General features: G+C 39.4%; 1 protein-coding gene across 1 annotated transcript in view; it reads right to left on the bottom strand.

Moving 5' to 3' along the window:
- Positions 1-24,903, bottom strand: part of LTBP1 (latent transforming growth factor beta binding protein 1) — a gene marked incomplete at both ends in the record, with an annotated part of 196,334 nt that overhangs the window by 3,410 nt on the left and 168,021 nt on the right. Inside the window, 7 exons of the mRNA XM_080340785.1 lie at positions 968-1,090; positions 10,141-10,311; positions 12,623-12,763; positions 14,066-14,194; positions 17,265-17,351; positions 18,666-18,848; positions 23,439-23,582. Coding sequence (XP_080196911.1) covers positions 968-1,090; positions 10,141-10,311; positions 12,623-12,763; positions 14,066-14,194; positions 17,265-17,351; positions 18,666-18,848; positions 23,439-23,582 — 978 coding nt within the window. The remainder of the gene's footprint in view (positions 1-967; positions 1,091-10,140; positions 10,312-12,622; positions 12,764-14,065; positions 14,195-17,264; positions 17,352-18,665; positions 18,849-23,438; positions 23,583-24,903) is intronic.

The raw sequence follows: 24,903 nt of genomic DNA, 5'->3' as shown, positions 1-24,903 counted from the left end.
TTTACAATACTGTGTAGAGCTAGAAGGTCATTTAGATGCTAAATAGAAATGAACTCATTAACGTGATTTGTGTAGTTCTATAGAAATGTAAAAAGTGCACTGTGCACAAGAAATGCAGGGCACCCTTCTAGTAGTGTGCTGTAATCCTGCCCTGTTTTGACCTATTGACGTTACATTAAAAATAACTCCTTGCACAGGAGAAGCACTTTGGAAAAGAGTGTAGAGGCAACTTTTTGCCATATGTATAAAGCATTGGAAATTATTGGTTCCTTCTGATACTGCCACTTTTCTTCTCTTCAACTGTGATGAACTATGCTGGACCCATCCAGGGTGGCTGATTTTGGGGAAGATGCTGAGATCTGGGACCATTCCTCTCCCACAAGTCTTAAAAGTGAGCTGGGCCAGACCTGTAAAGAATCCTGGTGTTCCTGCAGTACAATTGAGATGCTGTACACAACCCCTTACAGCGTGCTTGGCAGGCCATTCCAGCTAGCCTAGTGGTGACACACATTCATACATCTGATCATACTGTGCTGCACATTGTCTCTGTCAAGTGTGAACAACTTGCTTGCTCTCCATTTCCCCCATATACATTTTGCTGGAAAATAATGGAAAGCTGGTGGTTTTTTTTTGCTTTCCTTTTTAATTTGTGAGAAGGAAAACTGGCAATCCTTTTGACCTTTAGCTGTAAATCTGTTGGTAAATACAAATTTAGTACACTTGGCACAAACTATTTCACTATATTCAAAATTAATATTATACTCTGAGCCCAACTGGACTCTTATACAATACTGGCTCTTGAACCAGAACACCTGACTGAAAGCTGGTGTCAGAGGAATAACTAAAACATAAATAGGCCACATTGCTCAGAAGCAAACAGAAGAATGAAGCCAGCTACTGGGAAATAATCCAACTTACAACCCTAATTTCAAGTATTTTACATAACATAACAGAGAAACTTGCTTACGGTCTTCAACAAAGTATGGATTAGTTTCTGGAGTGTAGTGCTCCTCGAAGTCAACCAAAGCATCTTGTCCATATGGCCGTCGAGATCCTGGAACAGGAATGTTGCACAGCTGGGCATAATCCTCTGAGGGGAGAAAAGAAAATAGGATATAAAACTAATCACACTTGTAACAGGCTGCATTACATTACTCCCAGTGAGCTCTGGTTCATATTAGCTGGAAATGAACTTATCTTCCTAGAAACACCATAAATCTGCAATTTCCACGAAGCATTCTCTCTTCAGGAAGAATGTCATTAAAATGTTAATAAGCCAAATACAGACTATTAAGTCATAATAGGGATAACACCAGGGACAGATTCAAGTCAATAATTCTACAAAAAGTTATGGGTTAGATTTTTCTGGCCTGCATGGGAAGCAAAAGCAGAGGGATGCTTTGTATTGCGCTGCCAATGTGCCCTTCTCCAGGGCTAGCTATGGTTACACTTCTTGTTCTGGTGGAACAAAGGCTGTCCCAGATCATTGCGGCTGCTAGCAGAAGCCACCCCAAAGGATGCAAACTGGAGCAGGAGGGTCCATATTTCTGGCACTGCGAGCCAACCTGAAGAAATCACAGTATGAAAAATACTTCTAAGGTAGCCCACGCACATCTGCAAACTGCATCTTCAAACCATGGGCTTAAGTATGAGTGCTGTTCAAAACCTCCTTGGCTGTGAACCTCGAAGGGCAAGGGGACATGCACAGGAGAAATGCTTATACTCTGATTTTCGGCCTCTCTCCAATAGGCAGCCTACACAAGTTGAAGCAGATCAAAGTAACTCTTCATTTTAGGTGTCACAGTCTACATCTGAAATGCTGATGCAGTTTGATTTTTTTATTTGATTTATTGTGTCACCTCTGTTTCCATTACCATTTACTAAAATATATACAAGAGAATTTGTTTGAAAATAGAATTATTGTTAAAATACAGCAAATCCAGGTGTTCATTTACTGTTGCTACAGACTATTTAGCATCTGTTTCTGTGAAGATTGCCTGGTGTTCTGAGAATCAGGCAGAGTAAGGACGGGAAAGAAAACCACCAAACGAGAGGAAAAAAAAGCCCTAAGCACATACAAAATCCAAGAACTGCAGATGGTTACAGAGCCAGAAACCTCATGCTGTGTAGAACTGTCCCAGACAGCAAATAGTTGGATAAATCCAGAGTGCCTCTAGACAGTGCAGAGCACAGCCCCATTTGCTGCCCAGCATTGTCATGTTATTTTCACAGTAGTATCTCCTCCACCTGGAATGGTTTTACTTTGTCTGAAAAGCAACAAAGTGTTCAAAAAGTCTGCTTGAATTCTGTGGTCAACAACTTGGCTCTTTGAGAGCATGACTGTACAGGACAGGCAAAGCTTGTCTGTGCACATTGGAGAACTGTCATGGGTGCCAGCCCAAGTCTGCAGAATGAACTCCCCAGCGAACTTACAAATCATTGTAAACCCTACCACGTTCTGCATCAAGTGCAAGGTGATTTCTTCCCATGTGGATCCTCCAGAATACAGTAATAATGATATTCAAACAACCCTCTTGTCTCCCAGATGAAAAAGTACACTGCCTAAGAGATACAGCCCATGGCATGTGGAACAAAGTCAGCCGGAGAAAATAAATGGCATATGGCAAATGTTACTTCTGTCCCCGAATGCATAGCTTCCCACCAAGATACTATGATAATGAGCATAATTTTAAGAGCTGTCACAGGACCAGAAACACCCTATTCTTCCTTCCCCAAATAATATCCACATATGGGGACAGCCACGTTACCATCTCAGTCTGACTCCTTCATTGTTTTGTGTTGAGCTACTCATTACGCCCAAGGGCTTTGATATATACACAGAAAAAAGCTGGGTAGAAGAGTAAAAGCACTTTCTCACAGATGCACACAAATGTTCTTGGCAAAGGAAATTTGTGCTCTACTGCAAAATACTAATTCAGCTGGCCTGTGTGGAAGAAACCACCACAAAACCCAGCCAGTGAACAGCAAGGGGACAAGGCAAGCAGGTCTGAGGGATCACTGCTTCCTCCTTGCGAATGTGATCTGATGGAAAGACTGGACAGAACTTGGACACCGGCTGCTCAGCTTACTCAGTTCTAATTTTGCACTGAGTGATACTGCTAGCAGAAAGAACACTTTTCTTCTGAAGGAAGCAGTTGAAACATTTGAAATTCCATAGAGCTGGAGCTCTCACTTACATGAGATGGAGTAGTTTGAAGATTGTGCAAGACTGTTTTATCTTGCACGTTTGCCAACAAAAAGTTGTTTATTATCTAAAGAAGAATAAAGAAATGTTGACAATAGAAACTTGCTTCCTGCCACCCTGGTCCTTTGCCAGTCAAGTTCTGGATGTCTGCATTTTGGTGCCTCATCATAAGTAAATTAGTGGCTACAAAATGATGAAGAGATGTTTTATGGCATACTGTAAACTTGGTATTTGTTACAAGGCGTTGTAACTACATCAAAGTCTTCTACAAGGCTATACATACAACTGTGATAATCTATTAACCTCTTGAAGACTACTGTGCTTAATTAACCATTTGTGAATACACTCTAATATTTTAATAATTTATATATTATTTCTATATAGACCTTTAATACAAAAGCTGACAGCATTTAAATAGTCGTAAGTTATTTTAGAATGTATACACCTATCTTCCTTCTATATAATTTATAACATTGTTTTAATATACTGTGATGATTTGGAATTACCTATCATACTCTCTTAAAACTGTATGTTCTATTTAGTTGTCCAAGTAGTGTAGACTTTATCTCTTGTCTTTTGTAATGTGTTGGTTCAATTACTAGGTACTAAGGAGGTAAACCCAAGCACAGCAACAGCAACCTGCCTAAGAAACCAACAGGAGAAATTCAGGACCTATAACAGTGGCAAGTTAGCTGTGCTGCCTTCCCCCATGGTTTGGTTTTGTTTTGTTTTTCCCCCCGCGAGGGAGGACAAGGGTGAGCAGAGAGGAGAGTGAAAAGACTGAAAGGTATTTGGGGGGCCACATTCTGGAAAAATCACCAGAACTGGTGTTTTGAAATAAGGTATAGTAGAGGCTTGGATGCCTGAGAAAAATGAACCCATCAGAGTGCCTCTCTGGAGGACAGAACAGGTTACAGCAAGACAGATGTGTCTGTACAATTTCTGTTGTTTTAAACTTTTCCCCTTGGTATGCTATGTTCCTACAGTTCAAAATAAAACCAGTGTATTTTGGGTCACTCTGCTGTATGCTGGTCACAGTTTTCCAGGGAAGGGGCCTAGTGCTGGTAAAAGCATGACTGGCACACAGAAAGTTGCAGCAAATATACAGATGAAGGAACAGCATAATATTGCCCTGGGGAAATGACAGGAGGACACTTAGATCAGTAAGGCAGTAAGGGGGCAGAGAGCAAGTGAAAATGTGTAACTACCCCTGAATGACAAAAACATTGTAGTTGTCAGAAATTGATGCTCACTTTCAAAATAATCTTTCATGTAAAGTAAAAAAGAAAGCAATCATTTTCTGTAATTCACAATCAATGATAAAACCTTTGCCTACATGGATGTATTTCCTCTGCTTGCTCATCTCCTGGCTGTGACCAGTGACAATACAACTCCAGTTCAAGAGGAAGAAAAGACTTGTGTTTTTAATAGAATTTAGTCTACATTGTTCCATATGTTTTGCTCATAACTTGCAAATGAAGCATTGAGACAGCTTGTTGTATAACTTAGGGTAGCTGTTATAAAAGGAAGCTGATGTATGCTTCCAAAAATGTGAAGGACATTTTTTAAAGTCAGATGTGTGTGTACAGAAGAAGTGTGTTAGGGGATTACAGCTAGATGCACATGTGTACTGGCACAGATGTTAGCCGTAATTGGTGATGAAAGCTGGGCTGACAGAGACAATGCTACATAAATCGGATGGACTGACTGGCTTTTAGGTGCTTGTTAGCACACGTGCAGCTATGCAAATGTACATCTAATTTGCATATACAGTTGTTGTAAATGCACAAGCCTGTGTGGGCCTTATTTGTACCTGGAGGCCTAAAAATCCAAAATTCTCTAGTCAGAAAAATTATTCCATATTTCATGCATTTAAAGCAAAATATTATATTAAAAAGCTTTTCCTGACATAACCATGAAACAACTGCACTACAGCCAATCCTAGCTCCTGCCCATAAAGCAATCTTTGTTTCTGTTACAAGTCCTCAGAATTGTTACCACCACACACACAAAAAAGGAGCCAAAGCTATCAACATCAAGGCAGTTCTTTCAAATTATTTAAGAATACAACAGTTTCACCATGGAAGAAATCACTGGACAGAAGGACAAAGCCAAGAAAGCATTTATTACATTTAACAGACGTCCCTCCCCAACCAGAGGTTTTGGACATCAGTCTGAATTGGTTAAGTTTAAGTTTTCTCAGGAAATTGCATCATCTGTGAACCAAGCTGAAGATATTTCTGCTCTACATTTAGGTTGTGCTGTTTGACAATTTAGATCATTTCATCGACATTGTCTATGAAGAAATGCTGAGATTTGCGGTGGACAGCATTCACATGGATTCTACAGCTCTTGGTGCTAAAGAAAAAGGGAGGGGTACCAGTTTTAAAGGATTTTTTTTTTTCATGAGTAAAGAAGGATATTCATATGCGCATATGGTGATACTCTAAATGAAATTGCTGAGGAAAAGCTCACAGTGGATGTAAAGCTCTTGTTAAAATTGAAGTTATTCCCAACCTGATACTTTCAAAACCTCTTGGTAGTCATCTTTTGTTCCTCAACTAATGCTGCTCAAACTTCCTACAACAATCTTCTCTCTCCTGCTGCTCAAGGTAGATTGTTACAAGTTGTAGTAAGCTGTTTCTGCCACAACTTTGCAAATGGCTTTCTGACTCCTTGCTGATTCCCATGTATAGTTGCAATGTGAGGTTCCATGAAGAAACCCCTTCCAAGGCTATTCTGCATGTCTCTCCTAAACTTAAAAAAAAGCACTGAAAATCTTCATCGACAGAAATGGAATATTCAAGGCTCAATCAGTGTAATATTTTGAGCCCAAAAGATCATCCACCCATCCCGAGTCCTTACCAAAAAGGAAGGAAACACAATGCCATCCCAAATGGAAACACAAACAGTGGTGTCCCGAAATTCATCCAGCATCTGCTTGCTGATCTTTACCATCTCAAAAGAGGACAGATGGAAACTCATCCTTTACATACATCAGTTTTCCCTGTACTTCCAGATCTTCGTGAGTGACATTAGCTGGAACTTGAAGGGAACGCCATGTTCTCATAATATGGAAGCTGAGCGCAGAACTAACTCATAGCAGTTACAAAGGATACACAGAGTTCCTTGCAACAAAAATACAATCCAAACAATCTGTTCTGCCAGAAGGGGTAGAATTCAACAACTACATGTAGGCACTTCCAAGGGTCTGCACCTGAATTAGTCCTCCGGTGCCCCTTTTTAGTCCATGGAAAGACATAACCACTTCTAGGACACCACCTCATGCTAAAGTAAATGTCTAGAACAGGTCAGAGGAATATAATGCTTATTTTTCTTTCCTGACAGAAAACCAGCAGTCTCCCTAAATTAAATACTGACCCTGGCACACCACCGTACTCAACATTTTCTAGCTGTTACTTCTATCTCCTCTCTTCAAACTTACTGTACCCTGTAACAATACACCTTGTCTAAAATCCACTCAAGTCGCACAAGGGTCTCACAGGAGGCTCGGCAGGTTTATAATTCAGGTGCTACATGTTCAGGTTAACTTGAGGTGTATACGGCCTTATTTTAGATCCCAGTTTTCTTCAGTCACAGGCAGTTGCTTGGTTTTCTGGCATGGATGCTTTGACCCAGCTGCTAAACCCCTTGGTGTTTTTGTTATCTAAACCCAAAGTATCCAATTTTCTAATCTTCCTCAATTGGTCAGTTATTACAGATTGCAAATGACAAACCTCAGATGACATAAAGCTTTCTTAAGGATAATTACTAAAAGTTCTTTGGGCAAGTACAACCTAACACCACAATGAGCCCAGAGAGAATACATTTCAGCAGATAACATTTTGGTATTGGACACAATCTGTGAAAGCCTTTATCTGCAATATGATGATATCATAAGATCATAATGTTAGAACCAATGTAATTGAAATCAGTATGTCTTTGCTTCCTTTGTTTAATGGCAAGAAAGCCTACTTTACAATATTGTATATGTACTCAATCACATCACTATAGTTCATGTTTGCACTGTTTTGATCAGGACTTTGAATTAGTTTGTTCTTTGATGTTGTCATCAAAATACTTATCACTCGTAATGTTGTTACAATGTTGCTGTTCTGTTGCAATATTTCAACAGGTACTAATTTTTGTCTTGGGCTCTGAATGCTTAGTGTCATTCAGTGGGGTTTGTTTGATCAAGCACCTGTTAGTAGTTTTTAGAAATCTTAGTAACTACATAAATTCTGTTTTCATGCTGATGAAAGGCTGGATTTCTTTTTAATGTATACGGATTGATTCTTATAGAATTCTCTGTTTCCTGCTGGTTTTATGCTGGATGCTACTTAAACAGGACATTTAAATCTTGTCATGAAAAATGGAAGTGCCTTCAAGACAAGCTGGGATGCAAAAATTAGAGATTATTTTTATAAAGTGTGACTTTGTTTTAGAATGGACTTGTGAATGTATCACTTATGGTGGCAGGCCTGTATTTCCTTCTAAGTGCAGCATCCAGATCCTCAAATACAAGGAGAGTATAAACAAGGTAAAAGGAAACCACAGATCAGCGAATGATGCGTTCTATGATCCAGCCTATTCTGACAGTAAAAGTCTTCCAGTGATAATGCTTTTCACATCCCTGGGTCTTCTTTAACATGTGTTACAAATCTTCAGAATGCCCCTAACTTGGGGAAATAAGCAAACACCTTCAGCAGTAAATCTGGCCAACACAATGCACAAGTATTTAAAATGGAGGAATTCCAGGTTCCCCAGCCAGGACTTGAACCTGTGACCCAGTGGCCCAGAAGTGTGAAAGCACTCTCTCGAGCCAATGGTATCACTAAGTGCTACAAACTGAAGACATGTCAAATGAATCATTTATTCAGTTGAGTCAGCTTTAAATTCCTGAAAACAGAGAAAGGCTTCCAGCTTTCTCTCTGTGTGTGTGTGTGTGTGTGTGTGTGTGTGTGCGCACATGTGTGTGAGGACACATGAGCACATACCACCTCCACTAAGGAATGTAAGCTTGTATGTTTGTTCTGACATAATAAAGATTCAATATGCTTTTTTATTTTTTTTTTTTAACTATGTTCCAATCTATAAGGATGATTTAAAGTATTTGGGATCAAAGTATAACTTGTCGTTTCAGTTAGAGCAGATACTTTTCAATGCATATTAAACTTCACATAAAAATTATGTCTGGAGGGAGAAAGATTTTATGATGCAACATAAAGCTCTTCAGCTTTGACTGAAGGTCATCCAAGTGATGTTTAGCGTGTTACCCATTAGGAACCTTAATGTCATTTTAAAAATGAATTTCTCAAGTTTCTTCATAGAGCTACTTGGGATCTGCACCCCACTGTTGTCACAGGATTGCTGCTCCAGAATCCTGTGGTCCTAACCATCAAAATCCATCTAATTTCAAGTCTAAATATGTTCAGACTGAACTTGTTCCTATTTTTTTCTCACATCAGCACTGTTGTTTAATTTAAAGGCTTATGGGAATCCTCCGTGATTGTGTTATAGTGGTGAGTCTTACTATTTGCAACCTTTGTTCTGCATCTAAGTTTGGCTTTTTTCATCTTCCCTTTTAAGACAGGTTCTCCATTCCCTGCCCATCTTGGTAGTCGTTCTCTGTTTCTTTTCAGATTTATTCTGCTTTAAATGTAGCTAGCTAGAAATCTTCAGAAGCGAGTCTCATACCTACCTGAACTCTCTCTGCCAGGAACAGCTTTCCTAGAATCAGAGAATCCTTCTGGTTGGAAGAGACCCTCAGGATCATGAAGTCCAACCATAACCTAACTCTAGCACTAACCCATGTCCCTAAGAACCTCATCTAAACACCTTCTGAACACCTCCAGGGATGGTGACTCCACCACTTCCCTGGGCAGCCTGTTCCAATGCCTGACAACCCTTTCCATGAAGTATTTTTTCCTAATACTCAATCTAAACCTCCCCTGATGCAACTCGAGGCTATTTCCTCTTGTCCTATCACTTGCTACTTGGGAGAAGAGACCAACACCCTCCATGCTACAACCTCCTTTCAGGTAGCTGCAGACAGCAATAAGGTCTCCCCTCAGCCTCCTTTTCTCCAGGATAAACAGCCCCAGCTCCCTCAGCCGCTTCTCATCAGACTTCCATGATTCTAAATAAGTCTGTGTGTCAATGACAACATTTCTCTCTATATCCTGTTAGCTTTTTAGTCACCACAAGAAGCAGCTTCTACCTTAAATATCTTGGAACAGTGTCTAATTTCTAAACACAGAAACAAAATACAGTCTTTTAATAATACGACTGTCAACTTTCTTTAACATTAAGTTTTATTCCCAGGAAATTCTTCAGTCCCTGTTGGTACTCCATTTCCCTTATCTATCTTCAATTGCTTGTCTATAAATTTCATCATACTTGAGTGATATAATAACAACAACTCATTCTTTGATAGGTTTAGTGACTCTACATCACAACTTACCAGATCGTTACAAAGCAAACACATCTAAGTGCAGCCAGCCTGGCAGAATATCACAGTGAAAAATGCATCCGAATGTATACCAAACCAGTTACATAACCTGTTGAGTATCATGTGTTTGCACACAAACTGCATCTGTATTTTCATAGAGGGTTTTTAATTTGTCAGTCACATTAAGGAACTCTGCTACCCTTAAAATGCCCTCCTGTTTTCACCAAGGTTCTAAATAGCCAGTCACTGACGGTTCCACGTGAAGGAAACAGGTCCTCTAAGTGCCAAAAAATAAAAGCAGCTACATTTTCAAAAGCTAGACTGTAATGATTTCCCCTTAATTAGCGAGAAAAATTCCCATCAGTCCTTGAAGGGTTAGGGTTTGGTTTTTTTTTTATTTCTGTTATTAGCCCAAATATAAATGCAAGTGATTAAACTGATTTTTCAGATTTCACTCCAAGAATTGCTGTGTACGTTTCCTTACCTGACTCCTTCATAGGACACAGTGCGCACTGCATACCCCAGGCTTCACCATACAGGCAGCAGCACTCCGTATATGTAGTCTGCTTTCCAACCAGAGGTCGACTACAAACGAAATCATCACTTAGATGCTGCCAGCAAAGATCCTGGTAGACTTCAGTTTCTTCAGTTTGTTCTGATGGAGAAGACAGTATTAGATCATCATCTCAGCACGGTTATTTTAAACAGATACTAGCATAATGCAGAATTTTCTAACCTTAGATTAGAAAAATAACCTAGCTTTACAGACTTTGCTGAATACAAATTTAAGCTTAGAAGTCATGACCCTTTTTATGTGCCTGAAGTGGCTCGTCCCTTGAGTGTTCAGCTTTACAAAAATCTTGAAAGGTTCTGATTTGGCACTATCAGGCCAATTTAAAAGCACATTGGGCTGGACAACCAAGAAATAAAATTTCCTGAATCAGCAGTCATTGCTGAATGCTTAACACTGACTCAGCTCTGCTCTCATGGAAATTTACAGAGTTTGGCAAAAACCAGTGTTAGGACAGAGTTCAATATTTGGGGAACTCCATCCACGTTATGAATCTTTAAAAGTTGTTAGTTTGCTTTTCTTATATTGCCATCGAAGGCATCTGAAAGAACTTTTACGGCTAGGCCAGAGCTGAAGAAAAATCTTACATGGGCTCAACAGGAGACTTGGAAGAGAGTCCCATTAACCAAACAGACAAACTACATCAGGCTCAGGAAATCCCCTGAGCTGAAAATAGCTGGAGGCCGGGAGAGTTCTGGGGAGGATGAGGATAAGTATTGTTTATCTGCTCCTTCTGGTCCCTGATCATGCACTTACATCTATTGTTAGAGACAGAATACTGCTGTGAACTACTGTCACATCCTTATGAACATTAACAAAAACATGTATTTTTGTCAAAGCTGGAATATTTCAGAGGCATACTAGTTCTGACAAAGATCTCAGTAGGAACAATTCCTAGTTGTAGCAATCTCTGATCACTGGTGATCAGGGGGAGAGGAACTGTAAATTTAATCTTCCACTTAGAATGTAAAAACCTCAGTACAATTGTGTTGTAAAAACATCTGCAAAGTTTTGATTTTGTTCCAACAGAGAGTGAAAAATAAGCATTGTCACAAACCAAGGTTCTGTTTTGTCTCTGCACATCTATTAACTGCATTTTTACATTGTGCACTCAAGCATGGGCAAGTATAGGAGAGAAACCTAGCTTACAGAGTAAAAGGTGAGTTCTGCAAGTGCAAAGGTGATCAGCATTTAGATGCCTGTTCTACCAAGAACTTGCCAGAACATGGAATGGAGAGCAGCAGTGGGTCCCTGCAACCAACTCCAAATTCCACCGGCAGCAAAGGAACCAGCCTGCTCTCTCCTCCTCTGTGTTGGGGAGAATGTTGCTAGTAGGGATACGAAGCTGGAGAGCTTTGTGCTGGGTGAGAAGATTATTGCTGTGTCAGCCCCAGTGTCCCATGATGGACGAACCTTTGGTCCCTTGCATTCTCTTCACATCCCACATCCTAGATGAACCTAAAGGATAATCCTGCTTGCTTTTGGTTTGTTTAACTGAAGACAGAACCATAGAAATGCTGTGGTTCTTCCACAGTTTCAGGCAACAGGATGACCACGTTACTTCTTAAAAGTATTAGTCTTATAATTTGGAGTGACTAAAGTAGGCATTCAGTCTGTATTCCCATTTTCTTTCACAGAAGCATCTTATGAAAATTCATTGCAAGTTGCAGGGACCAGAGGTCTGGATTTATGGCTATACAGTGCCAATATTAATCAAACCCATTGTAACATTTCTTTCAAAGATGTGTGTGGCATGGACAAAGCTGTGCAGACTGCATAGCGCTCTGTATTTCTGAGACATTTCTAAGAATCTCATAATATCTAACTTTTTTTCTGAAATCAGTGTCTACTGAAATTAAAAGAACATGCAAAAGCTTTACTTCAACTGTGACGCTGTAGCCCACAGCTTGAAAACGTGACCTCAGTAGTAATCAACTGAAAACACAGATACAATGTCAGTTATTTCTTCCTACCTCCCATTATTCCTGGTTTTATTCCAGGCTTTGTTAGAAGCAGTCACTCTGAACTGAATCTCCAGATTTAGGCACAGTCAAAACCACAAGCAGGCTGTGCCTCATTACCTACAAGGCTGGATGAGGCAGATGCAGAGCTGGTGAATCAGGACACTGAAGGCTGCCCAGCCCAAGCCTAATCTCATTAATATTTCCAGCAATCTCCTGTCTGCATTCTCAAGTCAAGTCCTATGGAGTCCTATATTATGATGCCTTCTGGATCAACAAATGATGGTTCACGCATTACTTTCCAAAATCCTCTCAGGTAAAGGAAGCAGGCTCATCCAAGCATGACCCAGTCTAAACTTACTGGGGTCTGTAGCCATGTCAGCACCACCTCGTAGAGGTGCACTCACTTCAGTAATACGTATAATGGATCATACCACTCGAATCTGCTGGTCTGATGCATCGCTTTTCTGTTGCGTCCAGAACCATTGGGTGTGTACAGAAACAGTTGTAAGATCCTTCTGTGTTAATGCACTGGCCATCAATACAGCTGTTTGGGTCCTGACATTCATCCGTGTCTTTAAAATGGAAGGAAATGTATCAAGGAGAGCCAGCACAAAGTAGTTGCATTGTGTTAATCCATGTTTATATTTTCCTGTATTAGGAGCAGATTTCCCTGCATGCCTACTGTTAATTACCACAAATGCCAACTGCTGGCTGCAAAATCTTGCCTGTGCCCTTGGAGGACGACAGACAGATCAGCAGGATGCCGACCTCTAATAAGTACTAGGGAGCATCTGGATGAGGAGCCGTGCTGAGGGGGTTGGAGTGCTGGGCATACCCTGCATCCAGCACAGCTGCAGCTGCTTCCCATGTTCCTGTCACTTTAGGACAGTACCAGCAGGCATTAGAAGTGGGCATACTTTGAGATTCTTCATGAGCTAGTCAGGAGAAGAGATGACCTTGCCTAGCCACAGTAATTCTATTCCTTAGTTTGTCTTGTAGAGGAAAAGCAGAAATTTAGCTCAAAGGGAAGAGCAGGCCATTTTACCTCAAATAAATTACCTTAAGTCAGCAAAAACCCCACCCTTTGGTAAAGAACAATCATAGAATCCCAAGGTGAAAGGCTCTCTTATTGCGGTTACAAAAATTACTTCCTTTCATTATGCTATTCTGCACATTATACATGGTTTTCTGCTTACAAAACAAAAGCTAGGGTCACAGTTATGAGTAAATTTCAGTTGAATACCAGAACCAAAGGAAGTACAAGGTTGTTCAAACTAAAATGGGCTTATCAATGACCTGAACTGTAATTTCACATTGCACATTAAATTCTTGTGGAAAATATCTGTCCTTGGAAAAAAAAAAAATCTGCATTAATTTGATTTATTATAGTAAAGCCAGCACACTTACCAACTGAAAGATAAGATTGAACATCCAAGCTTTCACTGCTTACCCCATGTACAAAGAACAGAAGGCTAAATTGTACCTTGGCAGAATGAAGCAGCAGTGTGCATACGAGGAGGGAGCCACCTCTGATCACTTTGTGCTGCCTGCATAAAGTCTGGTAGCAGCTCTAGAATATGCACTCAAAGGAGCACAAGGGAGCTCCTGGGAACAATTTGCTGAAAAAGGAAGCAAATAAAGCAAACCCTGCTCTACATGCCATTCCATGTCAGCCAGAATTGCTACCCAGCCAAGGAGAAGAGAAGGGAAATGACCCAATGCCTCTTAAAAAGCTGCTACAAGAGTTTGGAGGCCCAGTGTTCCTCCCCTTGCTGGAAATACCGTAGTTCTGGTGGGAATCCTGCCGTGTGAGTCTGCTTGTTTTGTCCATCTGCATACCATTATAGTGACAAGACCACTTTAAATAAACTTACCAAAGCACTGGAGCTTAACAGGGTCATAATATGTGCCTTGCTTGCAGTAGCACTCATAACCTGGCTGTGTATTCAAACAGAAGCCATTTTTACAGATTTCTTGTCCAAAAAGTTGGCATTCATCAGCATCTGAGGAGAAAACATTAAAGGCTGTCTTACCATAATTGTTACAAGGCCGTGCAGTGGAGCAAGGTGGAATAGGGCCTATACACTTCACTGTTCAAGCATCTTCACTTTAAATAGAGGGCCCTAGGAGCACAGGTATCCACAGAAAAAAAAATGGTGTGGAAGAGGCTACAATGTGCTTGTTGCCAGAACAGCAAAGGGAAACCTGGTGGACCATGACTTTCCCTTGTCAGAATAAGTCCTGTGGCACACAGACACTGGAAGAACCTGCAGCTCCCTTTTCTTTCCTTTGGTACCACACTGCTCTTAGCTCCAAGCAAAACAAATAAAGAATATGGCCTGTATTTTCCAACATGATTTGCTTTACCCAAGGGATTCCCACCATAGATGTAATTTAATCACGCCATCTGATTACAAACCTAAGCACTTATGCTTACAGATGCACTTTGTGACTGCTCCCCTCTCTCCACAGTTTGGTGACTCTGCTGTGCCTGGCAGGGAATCTTCAGATCTGCACTGCTTGTGTCTTGATTTTTCAGAGCTATATGCACAACTTCTGTGAAGGCTTCCTACCAGGTAGGAACAATTGTTTGGCTAAATATAAGGCTGTGCTGTCACTAGACCTAGTGACAGCTGACAAAGACAATCTACCCTACTTTCAAATGAGGCTAAATGGTTTCAGGGAGGTTTCACAAATAATATATACCATCTTGTCCATAACTTTTTGCAGGTGTACACATTTTTTCCCAGTCTTATATTTATGTATTTGCTACTCTTGGAATTCCATTCACTTCCTTTTTTCCAACCTACTTTGCATTTGCTTGAATCTAACTCTTTGTCAGTTAGGCTTGTATTAAAAATGGCAATAAAAAGCACAATGTGAAGCAGGTGATTCTCCTCTTAATATGAATTGTCTTAATCCACTGTCTTCCATAGATTTAATCCCCATTTACTCTGGGGCAACACAGATTTTAGTCCAAAACTAAAATTAGTTATTTAGTCATTTCCAGCTGCACGGCATTTTAAAGGTGAATTATTCAAATGCTCACTTTCTCCAGAAGAACTGAAAGTGCTACAAAGCTATTTATTCCTACAGCCTCTCTTCCAGTCACTGCCTGGCTTCGAACAAATATTTTGACTGTTTAGCAGCAAGAACAAGGCAAAGGTTAATGAGAAATGTCATGTCCATATCTGTAATTTTCCTGTGGAATGTGGATTTCTGTCTGGGTTACAATGGAAAATCCTGGGAGTCAAGGAATTCCAATTAAGAACATTAAGAAAATAGGAGTTGCTTCTACAAGCAGAAGGCTTGTGGACAAAAGCAACAGGAACATATGAGTTAGAGTAATAGGGCAAGAGCACATTACTAAAAGTATGTATCCATTTATTATTTGTCCTTTCTGCCATTCCTAAGGTTATAACAAAATAAACTTATTGCAAACAGAAAAAGTTGTATTATGGAAAGGATTTGTAGAAAATATTTCCTGATGAACTACTTCCTCTCTTCAATATTTATGTCAACTAGAGATATTATCAGCCCTGAGGTAGCACAACAAAAACAATGCACATTTTCTCTGAGACACATTTGGACACAGTGCACACACAGCATGTCCCAAATGTAGATTGCAAAGATATGCAGAAATCTCAGATCTGCAAAGATAAACAACATGCTTAAATAATTTCTGAATAAAAATACTCAGAGAGTATTAGGTCCACAGATGAGCTCTGTGACAGTGTTCTGACTTGTCCGGACATGTAGACATTGTCAGTCTGCCCAACACTGGTCCCTGCTACCATCCATCTCAGGTCTGGATTCATCCCATGGGACTTAGTTCTTTATCTAAGTTGATGGACAAAACAACACCTCCAGAGAGTGAACGTCTTCTGCGAGCCATTTAAATGCCCACATTAGCTTGAATCAATCTGGCTATTAATGCCTTATAACCTTTAGTATCTTTTCCATGTCCCACGTTCTTTCCTGGTGCAAAGAATCACCTGCTGAGGATAACACAAAAAAACACTAGTAGGACAGAAAACTGAACTCAGCCATAGTCTACTCACTAACTCAACAGGAAAACCGACCAAGTAGTGTCCTACTCAGTGAGGAATGATAGTTCAAAAAAGTACACATAGCAATCGTTAGGAGAAAACCAAAAAATATGTCAAGACTAACCAATTTTTGTCATCTCTCAGAATTATGTCTAACAGATTAGTGTTTTAGCTAAAAGTAACTCTGACAAATGCTTACCTATCCACCAAGTGATACTATGCCTCTATTAAGGTCTTAAAAAAATAGTAGATTTTACCACATTCTTATGTGATATGAACACAGTACTTTCTAGATTTAATTATTGATTTGTAAAACAGCAATTCCAATAAGAAAAAATATATTCAATGTGTGCCTTTCTGAAGATCCTGTACCTGCTATGCAACCCGAAGATAATATGTTGACTTCATTTTGGCTAACACAGAGTGTGTTTATGCCAAGGAAAATTAATCCCACAAATTATTAATATTGATGGCTACTTCTCAAACTTGAAAAGGAATTTAGCTGATCTCACTCTTCTTTCTTAATGATACCAACTTCCTCCCGCCCACACCCACAAACTCCACTGTCACTTGTATTTCTCTACAATCTTCTGCTCAATAATTATTCCATTAAATTCTTTAATGGAAATATAATTGCTGAACTTCTCAGTTTTTAAATTAATTTTTACTTGTAGGTCTAATGTTTAGCAGACTCTTCTCCTCCAGCTCCCCATACATTTATTTACAAATATAAGGTGGCTTTGTATTTCATATGTAAATGAGTATTTGAGGTTTGTGGTCTAAGCACCTACTCTCACAATATATAACACTCAGTATAAAATAAACCAGAATATTACAGAGACTGTATAATTGACATTCTTAACGATCTGTCAAACTATGATTTTCAGTAATGTTTCATATCACAGGCTGTTTTTATCACCTAATAAAATTTGAATTAGTATGTTTACATTGCTGGCTCATATTTCTAGTCAATCAACTACCAGAACTTCTGAAATAATTAAACTTAATACAAGTCAGTACTGACCTTTGTAATTCTGAGCAGAAAGCCCATAAGATGATTCTCCAGAGGGAATGAAACCTTTTCCTTCAGGACACAAATCAGTAAATTCAGCTAGGAGAGAGAGAAAACAAAAAATTATGTTGTTACGAAAAAGCTCCTCACATACATATGTGTTACAGGGTATTTCAAGAAATCTGAGGTGACGTTTTGCCTTATTCACATCTATGGGGCAATCACGCACACCTATAGCTACGTGGGGGATGCTAACGCTGCAGCCTGACTTTCCCCTGCTCTTGGTTTGCAGAGCTAAATTTAAAATCCTAGCCAGGGTACTCACAGCATCACAGAGCTCTATGCAGACTAATTTCTCTTGCTCCTTGGCAGGAGAACGTCGTCCTTATGGGGTTTCATGGTGCACTGCTGTTATAACAATACCAGTAGCCAAATTATCTTAATTAAAGCTAGCATGGGCCTCTCTGAGCTATAGTGCAAGCTGCAATCTAGACATACCCCAACTGAGATACAAACCCCTGTCCACATTCTTCAATCCTTATACAGGAAAAACACTAATTGACTGCAACAGGAGAACATGGTGTGGATTACAGAGGGAAATTATTTAAAGTGCGTTGGAGACTATACAGAATCAAATAAACCTATCCAAGCAGAGAGGCTCTTTTTGTAACGCACTTCATTTCAGTTTCACCGATTCTAAAGTATAGTTAAAACATGAATTAAACATGATGATACATTTGTGTGAAAAGTAATCTTTAGTGTTTAATCTCAGAAAGTTTACACATGTTCTCTCTTACATTATTTTTTCCAGCTGGATTCTGAATTCCAGTCATCACTGTTTATGTTTCAAGTACCGTTTTCAATATTTGTGACAAATATCATATGGCTGTGTTTTTCTAATTTAATATTTAGAGGTTAAACAACGGTCTGCCGACAGCATGATTAACTGAATTGTTCAGTAAGTAGCAAAATGTAAAACTAATGTCATAATATATATCAGTAATTCATAGTGCTGTAGAAACAACATTACAAAGAATAGCTGCAGACACAAAACCACTATAATGCTGACCTTTGTTTTCTAGCTTGTGGGAAAAATCTAACACATTACCCCAGTGTCTGGAAAAAGCTTCTGTGAGAATCCATCTTTGTTTAAAATCAGTTTGAGATAATGCTGTGCAGTAACAGGCTGTTTTTATCCCTGGGGTAACTGCAGTGAAGCAAATGGATTTATACCGGCTATGAATTATTCCTACTAACTTTTCCTCTGTGGAAGTCTCCCATGGGTAAGTCATGACTATATGGTAGAGAAGATGGGATTCAGTGGGCAAGCCACTTCTGAAGGCAAAGCACACTACTGTTAACATAAACACAATGCTTCAAAAGTTTGCAAAGGGACAGAAGGCCTCCTCATACCAGTTCCAAAGACAGGGCATGGAAAGATTTCACAGTTATCACCCCAGCCAGCACCCAAGGTACAGCAGCATTCTTGTTTGGTTACATTGGAAGTAAGCACGTTGTCACAGAAATTAGCATCGTTCAGATTGTAGTAGCACTCCTTCTTTCCATCTTCGTGTTCATCAGCCTCTATTGGTAATTCTAAAGGCAAAAGAAAACAGAAATAATGTAAGATGACATGTGAAATGAATCAGTTTCTCAGGAGAGGCACAGTACCTCAGTTTCACCACAGTGAAGAGCAGCACTGCCAGGCAGTGAAGAAAATGGTTAAGTACAAATTTTGGGTTTACTTTCTTGTTCTTAAGAAGAATTATGGAAGTTTTTAACCTTCCTTCAACTTTTTTAGACCTGTTCTCTGACTTGGCCACAAAGGAATTCTTCACATTTGTACTTCTTTAATTTTTAAGCAACGCATGAACTACCTGCTCTCATGCTCAGCCATCTATTACACCATGCCCAGCTACTGACATGGTGCTTTTCACATACAAATCTGGAAGCTCTTCACAGAGGTGAGTAAACATCACAACTGCCTGTTACCCATGAAGGAACTAAGGCACAAACTGAAAAGGCCCGATTTTCAAAAGAATGAACATTTCCAGCCCCTTTTAATTTTACTGGGAAAAAAGCATGTTCCACGCTTGAAAACAAGGCCCTTTATGATTTTTGCAAAAGTAACTGACTGACTCCATAGGAAGCAGGGCAATATAATGCAGATGTCAAGTTAACTGATTCTGTACTTTTAAACCAGCCAACAGGCTTTACTTTAAAATAGGCATCCAGCCAATAAATCAGATTTTCTGCCTGTAGCAGATGAGTGGGTCCTCTCACAATTTTTATAAGGACTGGAGGCAAAATTGTCTCTCCCATAGATCCAATAAAAGCCCACTATTAATAGTCAAAGACCCTTCTAAAGCAAGGCATTCCTAAAGTACACCAAGAAGTAAGTTTGAAAAGAAATACCTAGTTGAAGCTTCTATGTTTGCAGAACTCTGTCTATCTACCCTTGCACTTCTACAAAAATTCTCATAAAGAGCTTAGAAGTGGGAACTATCACATAAAATTGTTATTCACACTTGATTGGTATTAAAAACTTTTCATAGGCCATCCAGAAAGTAACCAAGTTCTGAAATTACAAATGCAGACATTTATTAATCAAAATCAAAACTTTGTTCAGGAACTTGAGAAAGATAAATCTTGAGGTGACTGGTTTATTTCCTTTTCATCTTGGGAAATTCTTTATGCTTAGCACTTAACAAATGTTTAATTCATAAAACCTACTAAGAATTATTACATGCTGGCTGATTTTCAATTGTTTGAGATTTCATTCATTTCTACTCGGGCCCTTGCACAACATGCCAAGCATGAGAGATATCGCAAGCAACACATGTACCCAAGCGGGAATCAAAACCTTATTTTATACCTGAGTGACAGTGCGTTTCAAAAGGCCAGAAGATTAGTAAGACACGAAGAGTTGTGGTGTATAAGCTACCTTTTTTTGCCTTGTAGTTCTGTTCAAGAAAAAGCTTACGGCTGGCCCACCGCCTCATATGTCTGCCTTTCCCTCTGCCTGTCTCTTGGAGGTCAAGCTCAACCTCTTCATGCCAGTTGTGGGATGGATTTTCTTCTAGTCCATCCACTTAAAAAATAATGGCTGTGAGGTGGGAGCTTGAAGATAGAGACTGTCCAATAAATGCTGAAGGAATTAAATGACCTCCAGTTCTTGTCACCTCAAGCCTGTTATCCCTGCCCACCCACATTCTCCCAGGCAGACAGGGCAAGGCAGTTTTACTGAGCAAATACCAGATCCATTTTGAGAAAAGCAGATTTAAAAATGCCTCTATGGATTGCCTGTTATTGCACTTTAATAGTCTGAATGTGTGTTAGAGTTCTTTTGGCTTCTAATTCCAAACAGACAATTGGATTTATTTCTATTTTCCTCCGAAGAGCAACTGTTTTCTGTTCTGGGAGGTTGAGGGGCTGGCAGACACCTCTATTCAAATCTAGTACAATGTTGCCGCCTACGAGGCAAACTCTCCTTTGCTGTTTGGCCAATATAACTAAGTTATACATTAAAGGAAACACCCAGCTGAGTGCTTATTTCATCTTTGCTAGTTTAGCCCATGGTGTCCCCTCATCAGAGAATTACAGTCTTCCATAATGTGCTGAATTTCATGAAGTGTGGTGGTTTTGAGGTATCAGCTGCTATCCAATAGGAACTACAGTAAGACTATCATGTGTCACAAAAACACAACTGAACTAAATCTGTTATTCCAAGGTGAGAGAGCCGCACTTCAGCCACCAAATTACATACATTTGCCTTGGCCGTTTGCCACCTGTCTCACTGAATCAAAGCCAAATCTTCAACAGGAGAAAAAACATGGCAGTTTTCATGCTGTTTACCAGAGAAAGAACACCAGAAGCTGCCCCAGGAGGAAGGGGAGACAATCTCATAATGTCATTGTTTATTCCCATTTTACATATGATGTGTTGGTCTCTCCTCCCATTATCTGTTCAGCAGCTTAAAAGTCTGTTGTTTACACAGCTGTGACAGAGTTAGTCAAGCAGGCATCATAAATGTTTGGAAAGCAAATGAGACACAAATCTTTTACAATATTTTTTTTTAAGCCAAGACCAGTATGTGTCTACAAGCTTGTAATTTCTCTCTCATACATTATTAACCCTTTAGTAAACAGGTTGTTTTTGAAAGTGGTTTCACTGGGTATGCTGACAAAAGGTGATAGGAAATACTTATTTCTTTTCATATAATTGTTTTTCTGGTTTTTTATTTTTTGTTGTTACAAAATGTAAAATATCTCTCTACCTAAGGCGCACTGGTAAAGCAACAAAATTTTATCAGATTGTTGATATGACTGTTCTAGTGACAACCTCTAAGGGAGATGCTGTATAGTTGTTGCTAGACAGAACTATGTAGAAATAGATTCATGTACTTCAGTGTAACCTTGATTCAACAATATGCTTCAGCATATGTTAGATGCAAAAATGCCCTTTGGTGGTATAGGATTCAGTGGATAATCAGGATATTAGCATATGCTTAGTCTTCAGCATACACTCAAATATTTGCCTAAATAGCGTGTAAAAACACTGAACTATAGATATCTGAAACAGGATAATGCAAATTCTTCCTTTCTGAAAATAGGCATGGTGCAAGCTAATGCTGACAGATGATGTCCACATGTGCCATAGGAGCTCTCAACGCACCATGCCTGACTTGATTATGTGGTTTGTCAAAGCCAGAGGACGCATGGCTATTCCATCGTTCCTTGCAGGGAGGCAGCATGCTGTTCCTACATGATCATGCTGCAGCCAGTCTAGAGGGAGGCTGAAGTACTCATGGTTGAGCAAACCAACGCAACTGTTACTGCTCATCCTGCAGTGAACATATGAGGCTTACGCCACTTAAAAACGGGAGGAAAAGACTGGCTTTGTTCCCTCTCCAGTTGACAGTGGGGCCACCCATTGGTTCCTAGAACGAAACAGGAACAAGCAAAGGGAGCAGATGTAGAAGAATGAAGTGTGTATTGTCAGCTCCTGAAATGTCACATCCAGAGGTACATGGGACAGGGCATGGTACATGGGCATTGCTCTGCTGCCTCAGCCATCTTACTGTTTTTCATTCCTCCTTCATAAAAGAAGCTCCTGTAATCCTGAATCTTTCTCACAAAGATTTTGCAAAGATTTCAGTTTTTAATCAGCTGTCAATGACATTTCACAGGCAACTTCCTATCTGCTGCTCAGTACTACATTCAGTGATCTCAATACTTGTTGCAATTAGGTCACAGATATTTCAACCTTGTTTACAAGTCTGAAAGACCACGAGTGATAGAAGAAAATAGCCACAGCCTTGTAAGCTGTAGCATCTGCAGCCTGGCACTAGAGCCAGGATCTTGCATTTTGAAGAGGGGAAAGAAGCTGTGCAAGTAAATCTCTTCATTTCTTGTATTCTATCGCTCCTGATATTTGGTTTGTTCCTTTCTCCAAACTGTATCAGTGTAGAAATCTGGAGGCAACTTTAAGGTATCTAAACCAATTTTTAACAAGCATATTCCCAGTAGTATTTGCAACACCCCAAACACCTGATAACAAAAGCTCACAAATCCAGTATGATAGACTACTAGGAAAGACAGGACAAAAGATGGAGTAAGATGGGCAAGGGCACTCAAAGCGACTTACAACAATTCAGTGTGGTGGCGTTTTTTTTGTTCGTTTTTGTTTTCCCCCAACTACCTTTTCTGAGGACTTACATTAGTACGAGGTAATGCTAAGACGATACCACTATAAACAAATTTTGTTTTTAATCATATGCTCCTTTAAACACTGTCCAAGCATACTAAGGGAAGTTTGTAAAAATTTGAACAAAAAATAAATCGCTCAGCCACAGACTTGATTGTGTATCACATTTCATTGTTACAGTACTGAAAACAAGAAATTGTTTACTCTTAATTGCTGTAACTGTTTATTATTACTGCCAAAGCTGTTGACATACAAAATTTAGAAGGTGTTTCTTCTCTATTTTCACTGTTCAGGATTCACTGATAGCATATTCCATCCTAGAAACACCTCTTCCCATGCACACGCTTTCAAGAAGACAAAGTTCTAAATTTTTCTCTTGCAGTTAAAGCAACACCAGCATTTTAACCAACTTTACCTTTCCATTAGTTACATATGCAGCGGAAATCACACCAAGCATGCAAAGATCCACTGGTGTTTTACCTGGTGAGGTACGGAAGCGACACTGTCCGGTCATTGGATCATACTCCTGGTTTTCATCAGAGCAGAGGCACAGGAAAGAACCATCAACGTTTTCACAGAGGGCTTCACCGCATACTCCACTCAGCATTTCACATTCATTCACATCTGGGAAAAAAAGCCAGAATATAAATCATTTCAGACCCATTACTGACAGTTTGTTCTTTTATCTGCTCTATCTGTGCCAATGGTCTGCCACATTGCACATGTGATGATCTCTGGGGAAGGATTAAAAACACACTAATGCCCAAGTGGATTCATAAAGTAGTAGTCAGTTCTTTGAAATAAAGGCCTCTGAAAGCCGCAATGCAGTTTATAGACTGTTGGTGCTGATTAGGTGCTGCGCATAGACTAAAACACCAGTTTTCACCTTTTTTTTTCCTTTCATTTTTCAGGGAGATTCTTTTAAATTTCTTTTAAATTACTTTTAATTTTTAAAGACTTGCTTTTTGTTGTACCCTTTTCTTGAGATTTAAGATTCACACTCATTTCGTTTGTTTTCCTAAGCACAGACTGTAATCAAACTTCTTCTTTATTATTGAACTTCCACTGAATTCAAGGAACTAATGAGTAGGTTTTGGTGCAATGCAGACTCCATTATGAAAAGAGAATTCCCTTTTCTCATCAAAACCCCATTTTCTTCATGAATATCCACTGAACAGTGAATTCTTCAGCCCCAGTGCCACTGCTTGCCTTTTGCATGCACAGCCTCACAGGCTGCTCTGGAACCCACAAGGGTTATGCCCAGGTCACCAAGGGAGCCCCCGCCCAACAGTGCAGACTTCCTCTCCCTCAAAAACCCCACGTATTTTTAAACTTGGTTTCCATAGAGCTCCCAACTAGTCTACCCTGAAATGCTTTTTTATTGACAGGAGAGTTGTCTGCTGTTTAAACCAGGCTTACTAAATATTGTCAGGACCATTTATCTTTACTGTCTTTTCAGTTGCTGATATTTAAGTTTGAAAATCTGTTTTGTCTACTAATGACATAATCTAAAAACCATAATTTGTGTGTCACAATTCAGAAATTTCTATAATTGAGTATAGTGTAAAGGATAACTTGTAAGGTGATGTTTTATTGTTTTTACCTCTTATCCAGCAAGAATGAAAATCTAGTTGTATGACTGAATGCTGATTTTTGTGTATTTTTATATAAATATGCATTTTAACTTGTGGTTTTCTCAGCACTTTTAAAATATATTTTTTTTCTTTGTCTTTTTGCTGTATTCCTATCATAAGGAATAACTCTTCTTCTTTGGCGAAGTTTAGTTTATTTTCACACCAGCATTTGCTTTCTATTTTTTTTTGTTTCTTTCTTCTTTCTTCGCCTCTGAGAAAAGTCACTGTATGCAAAAATAGTTTGCAACATACCAGTGTCTAAATGCCAAGTGGCACAAAGAATTTAGTACATCAGAAAACAGATGTAAACA

This window comes from Nesoenas mayeri (assembly GCF_963082525.1).
Source record: "Nesoenas mayeri genome assembly, chromosome: 3".
In the NCBI taxonomy this organism is placed as follows: Eukaryota; Metazoa; Chordata; class Aves; order Columbiformes; family Columbidae; genus Nesoenas; species Nesoenas mayeri.
Note: the sequence above shows the minus strand (reverse complement) of the source record. Positions and strands in the feature narration are given on the sequence as shown.